The sequence below is a fragment of the Loxodonta africana genome, chromosome 13 (assembly GCF_030014295.1).
Source record: "Loxodonta africana isolate mLoxAfr1 chromosome 13, mLoxAfr1.hap2, whole genome shotgun sequence".
NCBI lineage: Eukaryota > Metazoa > Chordata > Mammalia > Proboscidea > Elephantidae > Loxodonta > Loxodonta africana.
This window is the reverse complement of record NC_087354.1, coordinates 32,570,490-32,583,480: the sequence shown is the minus strand read 5'-3', so window position 1 is coordinate 32,583,480 and position 12,991 is coordinate 32,570,490. Positions and strand designations below refer to the sequence as shown.

The 12,991-nt window shown below is 47.1% G+C and overlaps 1 protein-coding gene across 3 annotated transcripts in view; it reads right to left on the bottom strand.

Moving 5' to 3' along the window:
* The window catches only part of TM6SF1 (transmembrane 6 superfamily member 1), a 36,221-nt gene extending 27,545 nt beyond the window's left edge, over positions 1 to 8,676 (bottom strand). The window contains exon 1 of one of the 3 annotated variants that reach the window (XM_064267191.1): positions 8,573 to 8,676. Coding sequence is in view for 2 of the 3 variants with exons in the window: in XM_064267190.1 (XP_064123260.1) it covers positions 8,232 to 8,323 (92 nt within the window). In the remaining variant the exon portion in view is untranslated. Of the gene's footprint in view, positions 1 to 8,231; positions 8,417 to 8,572 lie in introns of those variants that run through there. The other 2 variants (XM_064267190.1, XM_003413866.4) reach the window with 2 other exon arrangements.
* Between the last annotated feature and the right edge of the window lie 4,315 nt (positions 8,677 to 12,991).

The window sequence follows — 12,991 nt, the reverse complement described above, 5'->3', positions numbered from 1 at the left end:
CTGACAGGGCTTCTAGTGCTAGACAAAGTCACGCATCTCCCGCACCAATAGCCTGTGACACCAGAGCCTCAACTACCCCTTAGAACTGCCGTGAGCACCTCTCCTTAGCTGAGATACCTCCACACAGCCCAACACAAGGGTGTTTGGATCACCTTCACTAAACGCAGCCCTCGGCATCCCTCGAACTTCTGGAAAGCACCCTTCTCAGTCACAAACCCCACAGCCTACCAGCACCCACCAATGGCTCAGGGACAAACTCATGCTGAAGTCCATTCCACACACCTGCAGTTGGGATGGGGGCAAGGCATCAGTCAGAAAGCTGCCCCCAGAGGGGTCAGCCTGCAGCAATGATCCATCCACTGTTGGTGGACAGGACCCCAAGGAGACTGGCCAGGGATACAGGAAAGCTGTATTCCCAGCACCTTGCCCTGCACCCTACATAAAGTCAGGGATGGGGGCTCAGGGCATTAGCAACTCCCAGATTTCCAGACACGACCCCTGACCTACAAAATCAGAACCCCTCAGGCCCCAAATCAGAACACCTCAGGGGTGGGGCCTGAGAATGTGCAACTCTTCTCAGGATACCTGGATGACTGTGAAGCAGGTAGTGAGCCTGCGGACCTCTGAGAAAGTGTACAGGAATTGATGGATGAGGGATGGATGGACAAACAGATGAGGATGAATGGATAGATGGATGAGGGATAGAGGGATGGATGACACAGTTCTATAAGAATGAGGATGACGGTGTCAGTGTCCACGTAAGAGAATGAAATAGGAAGTTTCTGGTGGTGCACATAAGTGAATGTTCTGGCTTCTCCTGTGGGCTTAAGAGGAAAGAGGAGGAAGCCTATAAGGGTCAAGAACATGATGGTGGGCTGGAGCATCCTGCAAAGTGTGCTGTGTAAGCTGACAGACATTTTAATGAAGGACAGCCTGAGGCATGTGGTGGCCAGGAGATAGCCCCAGTGATGGTTCAGGTTGTGTGTCAATTTGGCTGGGCCAAAATTCTCCGTGATTTGGCAGTTATGATGTAGCTTGGTAGTCGTATGCTGTTGTGACCATTTCCATGACAAGATTTGATATAATGTGATCACCTCCATGATGGGATCTACTGTGAGTAGCCAATCATTTGAAAGGGAGTTTCCTTGGACGTGTGGCCTGCATCAAATATAAGTGGACGTTCTGGCAAGGTTCAGGGGTTTTGCTCACTCTGGATCCTGCACGTGGCTCCTGTTCGTCTGACCTCTGGTTCCTGGGACTTGAGCTAACAGCTTACCTATGGTCTAGCCCGTCGATCTTGGGATTTAGCAGTCTTTACAGCCACTGAGCAAAAAGCCCTGCTCTCTGACCTGCTGATCTTGGGTTTGCCAGCCCCTGCAGCTATGTGAATCAGGAGAAGCCTCTATTCTAACCCACGGAGTTGAGATATCCCAGCCTCTACAATCGAGTGAGCCATTTCCTTGATATAAATCTCTCTCTATATATATTTATACACTTTATTGGTTTTACTTCTCTAGAGAACCCAGCCTAAGACAGTCTCCTATGGAGAGCTGAGGATGGAAGCTTAGAATAAATTATCTATTTGGGAATGTGTGACAGGGAGGACAGAACAATTCCCCAATGCCCATATCTGGCAGTGAGTGTGTGTGCCATGTACATAATGGTTCTTTCAAAGTAATGACTTCAATAAATGTATCTACACTTATGAGAGAGACAATCTATGTTTTAGTTGATTGTTTCTCCAGAGGTGAGACAGAGCCATTAATGAAAAGAAAAGGAGAAAAGGACGAGGTAGGGCAAAGGAAGTAGGCAGAGATAGGGCAGGAGAGGGAATGTGGCAGGGGACAGGACAGCAAAGTCAAGGAGGTACAGTGAGAGAACGGAATTGTGTACACCGAGATGCTCAGCCAATTCCTATCTGGCTGTCAGCTGCACAAAGGTTGATCAATAGTTTAAAAATGCTTGAAAACTGATCTGGGCATTTTCTAGAAAGTCGTTGTTCATTCTTTCAATAAGCTTTAATCGAGTACCTATGATGCGCCTAGCACCATGGAGTCAAAAGAGAAAAGTCATGATCCATCCTCCAGAAAAGCTCGTAATTCAGGGGTCCAGATAATATGCCATAATCAGCAAGAATGCGGTGTGTGTGTGACAACTGGAAAGACCAGGGGACAGAGTCTACATGTTGCACAGAAAAGGAACTTTGCACCTAGGTCAAAATAAAGCTGTGCGAGCTGTGGTCTGTGATATCCCTGGTATACAATGACACAATCCTTCAAGTCCCAGAAAGTATGAGGTCTCCCAAAAGTGTACCAAAACAGCCAGTCTCTGTGAGGCTCAACATGTAACTTGGGCACCACTCAGAAGGAGAGCTATGAGAGCATTGAGAGGTTTTACTGAACATGAAACTCTATCTTGATGCTAAGCTCTGGGCTCAGTGTTCCAACATTGGTCCTCCCTCAATGTGGCATATAAACTTTACATGTTGCCAAATGAAAGAGAACCAATCAAACGGACACTATCATACCCAGCAGATCTGAGGCTTATTAACTTGGAATAGACTAGCATAGTGGCTAAGAGGTGGGACTCTGAGGCCAGATGCCTGAGCTCAAATCCCAGCTTTCCCACTTAATAGCTTTGGGACTTAACCTCCCTGCCCCTCAGTTTCTCCAGTCCATAAAATGGGTACATAACAATACCTACCTCATCGAGGTTTTGTGCGGATTAAAATGAATCTATCTGTATAAAGTGCCTGGGACATGATAAAAATTATAAACATGTGATGATGATGAAATTTATATATATTGCTTCCTCAACACACACATGAAAACATAAAGATTCTTACACCCCAAAGTAATCTCCCTATCATACAAGTAATTGCTAATATTTTATTTTCTCTCTTTGGATCCTCCTATTTTGTAGTTAAAGTTACTGAATGAAAACCCTGAGCTACAAAGAAGTGAACTGACTTGGCCAATATCACACAACCAATATGGTGCAGATTTGGGATTTGAAGCCAGGGCTCCTGATCCTCAGAGGTCTGCACAGCACTGTGTTACTTCTGCTCACACCTCCACCCACGTGGAACAGGGATTCCTGTTCTGTGACTCTAACTCTGCTCTGACTAGGGATTTACAGTATCGGTGCTCCCAGTTTATCTGGTAGGATTCCCGTGCTGTGTACTAACTTCCCGCCATCAGTGACACAGTCCTGACATGCCACAGAAAAATAAGGACATTGGGTGACTACTGACTCATAGCTATAGTCCCAGTCCACAGGGCCAAATGGAATCCAAAGAGATATGCCATGAACGAAATAAGATGCTGTCTGCAAATCCATCCAGAGGCCACCCTATTGTTGGACACAGGTGAATGTTCTAAACCCAGTACAGCCCAGATGTCTTAGGTTCCTCACAAGAAGAAAGAAGGTAACCTACTTCCATCCCAAAGATCTTCTAAATATCCCAGAACCATAAAAATGAGACTCTAAATTCTCATTTTCGTATAAGGAATGGTCTCAGAGAACAGAGGATTATTTTTAAGCCTTGAGAGCTAATGTAATGTGTTCGGCTGACTTGCTTGGAGCCTGTTATCCCTTCTTTCCCTCCAGTTTCTCCCATTTGTAATGGAAATGTCTAGCTTGTGCCTGTTCCACCATTGTACTTTGGAAGCAGGTAACTTGTATTCTAGATTTGACAGATAAAGAAGAATTTTTTAATTACAGACTTGGAGTTGATTTAAGAGTTTTGCTATGAATGTGTTGTTTCAAATGTGGCAAGGACATGAATTTGTGGGGGCCAAAGGGTAGAATGTTATGGATTGAATTGTGTCCCCCCAAAAATGTGTCAACTTGGCTAGGCCATGATTCCCAGTATTATGTGATTGTCTACCATTTTGTCATCTGATGTGATTTTCCTGTGTTGTAAATCCTACCTCTATGATGTTAATGAGGCAGGATTAGAGGCAGTTATTTTAATGAGCCAGGGCTCAATCTACAAGATTAGGTTTTGTCTTAAGTCAATCTCTTTTTAGGTATAAAAGAGAAGAGAGCAGAGAGACAGGGAGAACTCATACCACCAAGAAAGCAGTTTCAGGAGCAGAGAGCATCCCTTGGACCCCAGGTTCTTGCACAGAGAAGCTTCTAGACCAGGGGAAGATAAATGACAAAGACTTTCCTCCAGAGCTGACATAGAGAGAAAGCCCTCCCCTGGAGCTGGCACTCTAAATTCGGACGTCCAGCCTACTAGGCTGTGACAGAATAACCTTCTGTTTGTTGAAGCCATTCACTTTGTGGTATTTCTGTTAAGCAGCACCAGATCACTAAGATACCCCCCATTCCTGCTCCTATCAAGGCCCTGAGCTCACAGCCCTCACAGTCACGCAGCTGGTGCTCTTCAGGAGTAGGAAAGAGCAACGTTAACTGGTTCACAGTGTCCTCTCATACTCTCCGCCTCTAGGGGAGGAGGGGAGAAGAAACAGAAACTGGAGCGCAGATAATCTATGCCTCCCTGGTGCTGTCCCCAGAGATCCTCCATGACAGCCAAGGGCAGGACCTGCTCAGAACGGGAAGAAACACGTCCAGCAGGGGCTCGGGGGACAGCTAAAGGCTGCAACTAACCCAAGGGTGAAAAAGTTGTGAGTCTTGGGGAGGGGGGACTTTACTGATCCCCTTCCATTGACAGATACCTGCTGAGAGTGGACATGTATGGGGTGAGTATGAGCAGAAGATATGTGTGTGTTTGTGTTTGTGTGTGTTTATGTGCGTAAGAAAGACCCCCAACCCTTCCTTCCCTAACCTCCTAACCTAATTTGCTTTTTCTTTCTTTTTTAATTTTTTTCCAGGCTTTCATTAAGGTCTGGTGGGAAGGAAGCTTAATTCAATAAATCCAAACATATCTGCATGTCTGCTATGCACAATGTGCTGGACTGGGCAGGGCAGACTACGGTGAGCTCTAACCTGGGCAGGTGAGTTCTCAAAAGCCTGACCACAGGTTCTTAAATGCTAGCAAGCAGCCATCTAAGATGCATCAATTGGTCTCAACCCACCTGGATCAAAGGAGAATGAAGAACACCAAGGACACAAGGTGATTACAACCCCAAGAGACAGAAAGGGCCACATGAACCAGCGACTACATCATCCTGAGACCAGAAGAACTAGATGGTGCCTGGCTACAACCGATGACTGCCCTGACAGGGAACACGACAGAGAACCCCTGAGGAAGCAGTAGAGCAGTGGGATGCAGACCCCAAATTCTCATAAGACTAGACTTAATGGTCTGACTGAGACTGGAAGGACCCTGGTGGTCATGGCCCCAAGACCTTTTGTTGGCCCAGGACAGGAACCACTCCCGAAGCCAACTCTTCAGACATGGATTGGACTGGACAATGGGTTGGAGAGGGATGCTGGTGAGGAGTGAGCTTCTTGGATCAGGAGGACACTTGAGACTATGTGGGCATCTCCCGCCTGGAGGGGAGATGAGTGGGTGGAGGGGGTTAGAAGCTGGCGAAAAGGACACAAAAAGAGAGAGCAGAGGGAGAGAGCAGGCTGTCTCATTAGGGGAAGAGTAATTGGGAGTGTGTAGCAAGGTGTATATGGGTTTTTGTGCGAGAGACTGACTTGATTTATAAACTTTCACTTAAAGCACAATAAAAATTATTTAAAAAAAAAAAAGCCTGACCACAGGAAAAAAGTGACTCTCGTGGCAGAGGTGCAATCAAGGGGGCCCAGCAGAGGGAGAGATCTGGAAAAGCAGAGGTAGTCTCTTACTCTGGGCCATAAAGTCCAGGGGTGCTTCAACTATCAGCAGTAAGAAGGAAGTCCTCCTAGTCAGAGGGAACAGGATGAGCAAGGCCAGGAGGTAGGACAGTGTAAGGAGTGTCCAAGGGCAAAGACTACTGTGGGGTGGCTGAAGCACTAGACTGGCGGGCTGGAGGTGGGGACTGAGGCTGAAAAAGGTGCAGGGGGAGGGGGCTGGGCCAGAGGCTCATACAGGGGCTTTGCCATGGTCCAGGTCAGAAAGGGCAGTGCCTGAGGGAACTGTAAGGAGGGAAGAGATGCAAGACCAGCCCCAGGCCCTGTGGGGTAAGAGGACAGTGGAAGCAAGGGGGTGGAGAAAGAAAAGGGAGGAGTCAAGGGCCCCTGGATTTTTAACCTGTCAGAGGACAGGAAAAATGTCTGGAGCCAATTCAATTCTTCCAAACACTGCAGGGCTTAGCTACATGTTTAGTAATACACACACACACACACACATAAAACCCGCTGCCATCGAGTCAATTTCAACTCATAGCAATCCTATAGGATACAGCAGAACTTCTCTGTAGGGTTACCAAGACGGTAATCTTTAAGGAAGCAGGCTGTCACATCTCTCTCCTGCAGCATGTCTACTGGATTCCAACCACCAACCTTTCGGTTAACAGCAGAGGGCTTAATCACTGCATCACCAGCAATATGTAATTCAGTCTCTGTTCGTAAATGCCATTACCGTCTTCCCAGTGGCTGGGCCCCAAACCCAGGAGTCATCCCCAAATCCTCTCTTTACTGCAATGCAATCCTCCAGCAAACCCATTTGCTCCTAAGTCCTCCTGCTGGGAAGACCCTGTCCCCAGGTCTTCCGGTTGGTGGCTGCCTCCTGCAGCTCAAGTGCCACCTCCTCTAAGAAGCCTTCCCTGACCACCACCACTCTCTCATGTCACCCTATTTTATCGTTTTCAGAGCATGTCTTATCTGTTGGGCTTTTTTTTTTTTTTATGTTTGTCTGTACACATGGGGCCCTGGTGGCACAGTAGTTAAGCGTTTGGCTGCTAACCAAAAAGCCGGCAGTTTGAATCCACCAACCACTCCTTGAAAACCCTGTCGGGCAGTTATACTCTGCCCTACAGAGTCGCTTTAAGTCGGAATGGGCTTTATGTCGGAATGGACTCTATGGCAACGGTTTGGTTTTTGGTTTCTTAGTCTCTACACACACGTTCCCAGCCTTTTCTGGCTTCTTCAAAGCTACGTCCCCAATACCTGCAACAGTGCCAAGCACACAGTAGGTCTCAATAAATATTGGCTGAACTGCCCATAAATGCCATTACAAGAGTGTAGGGTCTCCGTGCACTATATTCACAAACACATGATATGCAGCTGCCCTGGAAGCTGCTGCTTCCAGGAGAGGCTCCCCAAGACTGGGTCAGACCAAGGGCAGACCCTGCCCCTCTTAGTGAGCCCTCAGTGTGGGTCCTGTCTGGATAAAACAAATAGAGACCACAGCAGGGTGAGAGGAGGAAGTCCCCACGGGCAGACACTTCATAGACTGGAAGGTCTGGAAGGGGTTTGTAGCCTACAGACTGATGTAATTTCCTTAGGCCAACTGCTGGGGGAACGGTAACAGGTTACTTCCTCCTCCCCACAGACGGCAACCAACAGCAAGTAGAGCTTTTTCACTGCATTTGCAGGCTTTCTGCTGGTGGGTTAGCCCACGCTTGCCCACAGAAGAGTGGGAGGCAGGCCACCGAACCAAACCCATCAGCTGCCTCCTTCCACCCCACCCGCTTCCTTAGCACTGAAACTGCCCCACTCTCCTCCCAGCTCCCCATCCTACCACAAGGCAGGCACTTGGAAGCTCTTCCCCATTCACAAACACATCTCCCTGGATCCTTACAATATGATCCAAATATAGACCATTTGACAGACCAAAAATTGAGGCCAGGCCACACACCTTAGTGCCAAAGCCAGGCCTAGAACCTAGGTCTTCTGCCTGATGGTTCCGGGCAATTTCTTAAGTCCTTCACCACAGTTTCCAGAATTTATAAGAAAAGATAAGTATGTGAACATGTCCATACATGGAAACGTTCCTGTGTATTGTGAAACGGAATGAACAAGGCATAACCCCAGATAACATGGCCATGCTTGGTAGTTTTCCGGGTTTGGCCCTCCCCTCATGGGCCCATGGGCTCCTCAAGGGCAGGAGAATTGCCTTATTGACCTCTGTAACCCCAGATACTTGGGAGGGAGCAGGAGCCCAGTATTTGGCTCCGGAATTTAACTCCATGTCAGAGATACCAGCCTGGGCAAAGACCTGGGCCCGTGCGACCTCCGGCACCCCTGGGAGCCGCAGCGAACTGCTGCCCTGCAGCTTGCGGCTCCAAGCCGGATCTGAAAAGTTGCTGAGGCTCCCGCCGCGCGGAGCCGATCGGCAGCCTTGCGCGGCCCTAGCCCGACGCCGACCCCCGCCGCGTCCGCTCACTCACTCGTGCTGGGCAGCCAGGTGGTTGAAGACGTAGGTGACCGGAATGGCCGAGAGGGACAGTACGAAGACCCCCGTGGCCGCAGAGGCACTCATCTCCACAGCCGCCGCCGCTTGCCTTACACCGCATCCGGCCGGGGCGCCCAGCCCCAGCTGCCAGCTGCGCCCGCGCCCCCTCGACTGTGCCCTTGGAGGCGCCCCCGGGCCTCGCGCCCCGCCCCGCGCGCCCCGCGCGCCCCCCGCGCCGCGCCCTCAGCAGCGCACCCTGCACGCCCACCCGCCCACAGCCGCCCCGCGCGCCGGGGCAGCACCTCCCCGGGCGCACAGGGCCGTGCGGTGCAGAACCTGGAGGCGCCCTCGCGGCGACAGCCCCTGCCCGGAGACAGGTGTCCTCTGTGACTCGGGCTCTGCGGGAAGGCGACGGCCGCGAGTCCCCAGCCCTGGGCACAGCCAGGAGCTTGTCACCGACGACCTGAAGAGGCGCTGGGCTGAGCTGCGGGCCAGCTGAGGGTGGAGCCAGACCCGGGGATGTCCGAGCGCTAAGGGCCTGCGAGATCGTCCACGTGGGGGATCCGCGGCCCCGAGACGGAAAGAAGGGACAAATGCTCCTCAGACCTTGAAACCGCTGTGCCGGAGCAGCCCTCAGCGGCACACAGTCCCTGTCTTAAACTCTTGCAGCCGAGCTGGTGAGCTGTTGACCTTGGTCAAGTTACTTTACCTCTCTGTGCCTTTTACTTTTATGTGAAATGAGATAACCCACGTCATTGTGTGAATGCGGGATTCACTGAGTTAATATGTATGAAGTGCTTACCCTGCACTGCTCATGACTGTCTCTGCAATTCCCATTTTTTGGATTGAAACTGGTACTTGGAGAAATGCCATCACATCCATTTCTATTCCGCTAAGTGTTCCTGGAGGCCAGGCCAGCGCCAGCCAGCCTGCACTAGGCCCCGCGGGGCACAAGAACTGGGAGGCAAGGGCTTTGCCCACAGAATACTGTCAGGCAGATGACCACTGGTTATAGAGAATACAGGACTTACCCTGGGTTCCATTTGGACTACTCTGTCTTAAGTCGGTTCTGACAAGTCAAATACCTCAAATTTTTTTTGTTTGTTTTCATTATTATTGCCTTTTATTATCATTATCTTTATAAATCTGGCAGTGTTTTAAACAGTAAATCATAAAATTGAACATTTTTGAGTGAACATCTGAGACTGATAACATCAGCAAATTATGTCCTGCAACATATTACTAACAATAAACCGGTTGCTGTCCAGTGTATTCTGACTCATAGTGAACCTACGTACAAAAACAAAAACAGACGGTCGTAAGTGTGGTTCTTGCTTTGGTCTGCTGGCTAGAGAAGGGAAGGGAAGTGAATCTCAGGCAGAGAACAGTTTTAACAACTGGGGAAGTATGTTATTGTTAGGTGCTGTCAAGTCATTTATGACTCGTAGTGACCCTGTGTACAGCAAAACCAAACATTCCCCAGTCCCGTGCCATCCTCACAATCCTTGTTATGCTTGAGCCCATCGTTGCAGCCACTGTGTCAATACATCTCCTTGAGGGTCTTCCTCTTTTTCACTGACCCTCTACTTTACCAAGCATGATGTCCTCCAGGGACTGGTCCCTCCTGATAACATGTCCAAAGTATATGAGATGTAGTCTCGCCATCCTTGCTTCTAAGGAGCATTCTGGTTCTTCTTCTTCCAAGACAAATTTGTCCATTCTTTAGGCAGTCCTTGGTATATTCAATATTCCTCGCCAACACCATAATTCAAAGGTGTCAGTTCTTCTTCAGTCTTCTTATTCATTGTCCAGCTTTCACATACATATGAGGTGAATGAAAACACCAAGGCTCGGGTCAGGCCCTCCTTAGTCTTCAAGGTGACATCTTTCCTTTTTTTTTTTTTTTTTTAACATTTTAAAGAGGTCTTTTGCTGCAGATTTGCCCAGTGCAACACATCTATGTCGTTTGATATCTTGGCTGCTGCTTCCATGGGTATTGATTGTAGATCCTGACAACTTTTCTCCATTTATCGTGATGTTGCTTATTGGGGAAGTTTGGCTTGTACTTAAGTGTCTGGTTTGGGAAAGGGCAAAGCGCGTAAAATTGCCAGCCATCTTAAGAAACCATTCGGTTCTTTTTAGAGACGAAGAAAATGAGCTGCAGAGAGGCTGGGACCTCCAGAGCCATTCAACTTCTGAAAAGCCAGCTCTCTGGTACTGCTCGGAGGCTTTCACCAACTCTGAGGTTATGTTAAAGCCTTGGCCCAAACTGTGACAGATTCAAAGTTTCTCTAAGAGGTTTCCTTATCTTTAACCTGGATATCACTCTTTTCCAAAACTACCTCCAACCTTCACAACTCCTTAAAACTCCTTCTCCCCACCTGACAACAAATACCCCTGAGACCCCCTTATCTCCTCCGAGCCAGTCTTGAAGGCCAGCCCAGTCCCTCCATCACCACCCAGACGTTACTACATCAATCATGCCTTCTCTCTTATATGCCTTGAACCCCTCTGGCTATTCTGGGTTCTTTCCCCCAACCTAAACAACATCCTCAATTGTCTTCCAAATTAGAAATGTGCTCCCTGGACCTGAGTTTCCTCCCTGTCTACCATTTTCTCCCTTTCCTTTCTCATCCACACTCAGTTTTAATGACCACATTTATACTGATAAATCCCCAGTTGTCACTTCTAACACTGACTTCCCCTCAGCACTGCTGCGTGGGCACACTTGATGTGGCCAAAACGGAGCTCATCATCTTCCCTGGTCTTCCCCCAGACCTGCTCCTGCTGTATCTCATCTGATGGCATCACCATCCACTCAGACGCCTGAGCCAGAAATCTGGAATTCTGAAACAGTACACATCTCTCCCCAGTTCCTTTGGTTACAATTCTCCTACCAATTAAAAAAAAAAAAAAAGTAGCTTTATTGAGATATAATTCACATGCCATAAAATTTACCCTTTTAAAATGTACAGTTTGGTGATTTTCAGTATATTCACAGAATTGTGCAGCCATCATTATCTAATTGTATAACATTTACATCATCCCCAAAATAAACCCCATACCCTTTAGCTATTATCCCCTTAGCTCCCTAACCTTCCCCCAGCCCTAAGCAACCACCAATCTACTTTGTGTCTCTATGGATTTGCCTATTTGGGTATTTAATATAAATGGAGGAACCCCAGTGGCGCAGTGAGTGGTTAAGAGCTACAGCGAGCTACTGCTGCTAACCAAAATGAATCATACAATACGTATACTTTTGTATCTGGCTTCTTTCGCTTAGCATAATCTTTTCAAGGTTCATCCATGTCATAAAATGTATCAGTATTTCATTCTTTTTTAATTGTGATAAATATATAGGTAACAAAGCATCAGCCATTTCAACAATCTTCACATGGACAGTTGAGTGGCATTAAATATGTTCATCACGTTGTTCAACCATCACATTAGCTGTTCCTGAATTTTTTCATCACAACCCTACCAACTATACTTTCCAAATATCTCTTAAGTCTATTTGCTCCTGTCCACCTCTACCACCACCAACTTCCTTCAGGTCTGTCCCACCTCTTACCTAGACTATGTTCTAGCCTCCTCCCTCGTCTCCCTCATCTTACCTGGTTACCCCCTTATTCCTCCCCTGCCCTCTTTGCTTTGCTTTCTTCATAGTACTTAAAAAACATAGTACTTATCCTATCTAAAATTATCTTGTTTATACATTTGTTTACTGGTCTGTATCTCTCCCTCCACTATAATGTAAGCTCCTTGAGGTTAGGAACCTTATCTGTCTTGTTCACTGTTCTATTCCCATCATCTAGATTAAAACCTGGTACATGGTAGGCCTACTACCCATCTGTCAGTTTATCATACTGTGGTGGCCTGCATGTTTCTTATGATCCTGGAAGCTATACTGCTGGTATTTCAAATACCAGCAGGGTCACCCATGGTGGGCAGGTTTCAGCAGAGCTTCTAGACTAAGACAGACTAGGAGAAAGGCCTGGTGATCTACTGCTGAAAAATAGCCAACAAAAACCTACGAATCAAAACAGGACATTGTCTGATATAGTGTTGGAAGATAAGCCCCTACATTGTAAGGGTCACGAAGATGGCACAGGACCAGGCAACATTTTGTTTTGTTATACATAAAGTTGCCATGAGTTAGAACCAACTTGACAGCAACTAACAACAACAACACGGTAGATATTAAAATATTTGTTCAGTGAACAAATGTTCTAGATCATTATTGTCCAATACAAATAGAATGTGAGCCACAAATGGGAGCCACATGTGTAACTTTAAATTTCTTAGTAGCCACATTTTAAAAAGTAAAAAGAAGTAGGTGAAATTAATTTTAATAAAATATTTTATTAAATCCCATATGTCTAAAAGATTATCATTTCAACAAGTCAATGATGTAAAAAATATTAGTGAGATACCTTACCTACCTTTGTCATACTAAGTCTCTGAAATGTTATGTGTATTTTACACTTACAACACATCTCAGTTTGGACTAGTCACATTTCAGGTGCTCAGCAGCCACATGTGACAACGGCTACTGTATTGGGCATCAGAGCTCTAGACTTACTTCTATTATCTTGACCTGGCTTTAATCCTGCTCTCTGCCACTGTAAGAATAGGTGTGATAATTAAATAAAAAAATAATTTATTCAATCAACAAACATTCTCAGAGTCTGCCATGTTTCCAGCATTATTCTAGGAACTGTGTGCACAAAGTTGAATTACAAACACTTCTTGCCT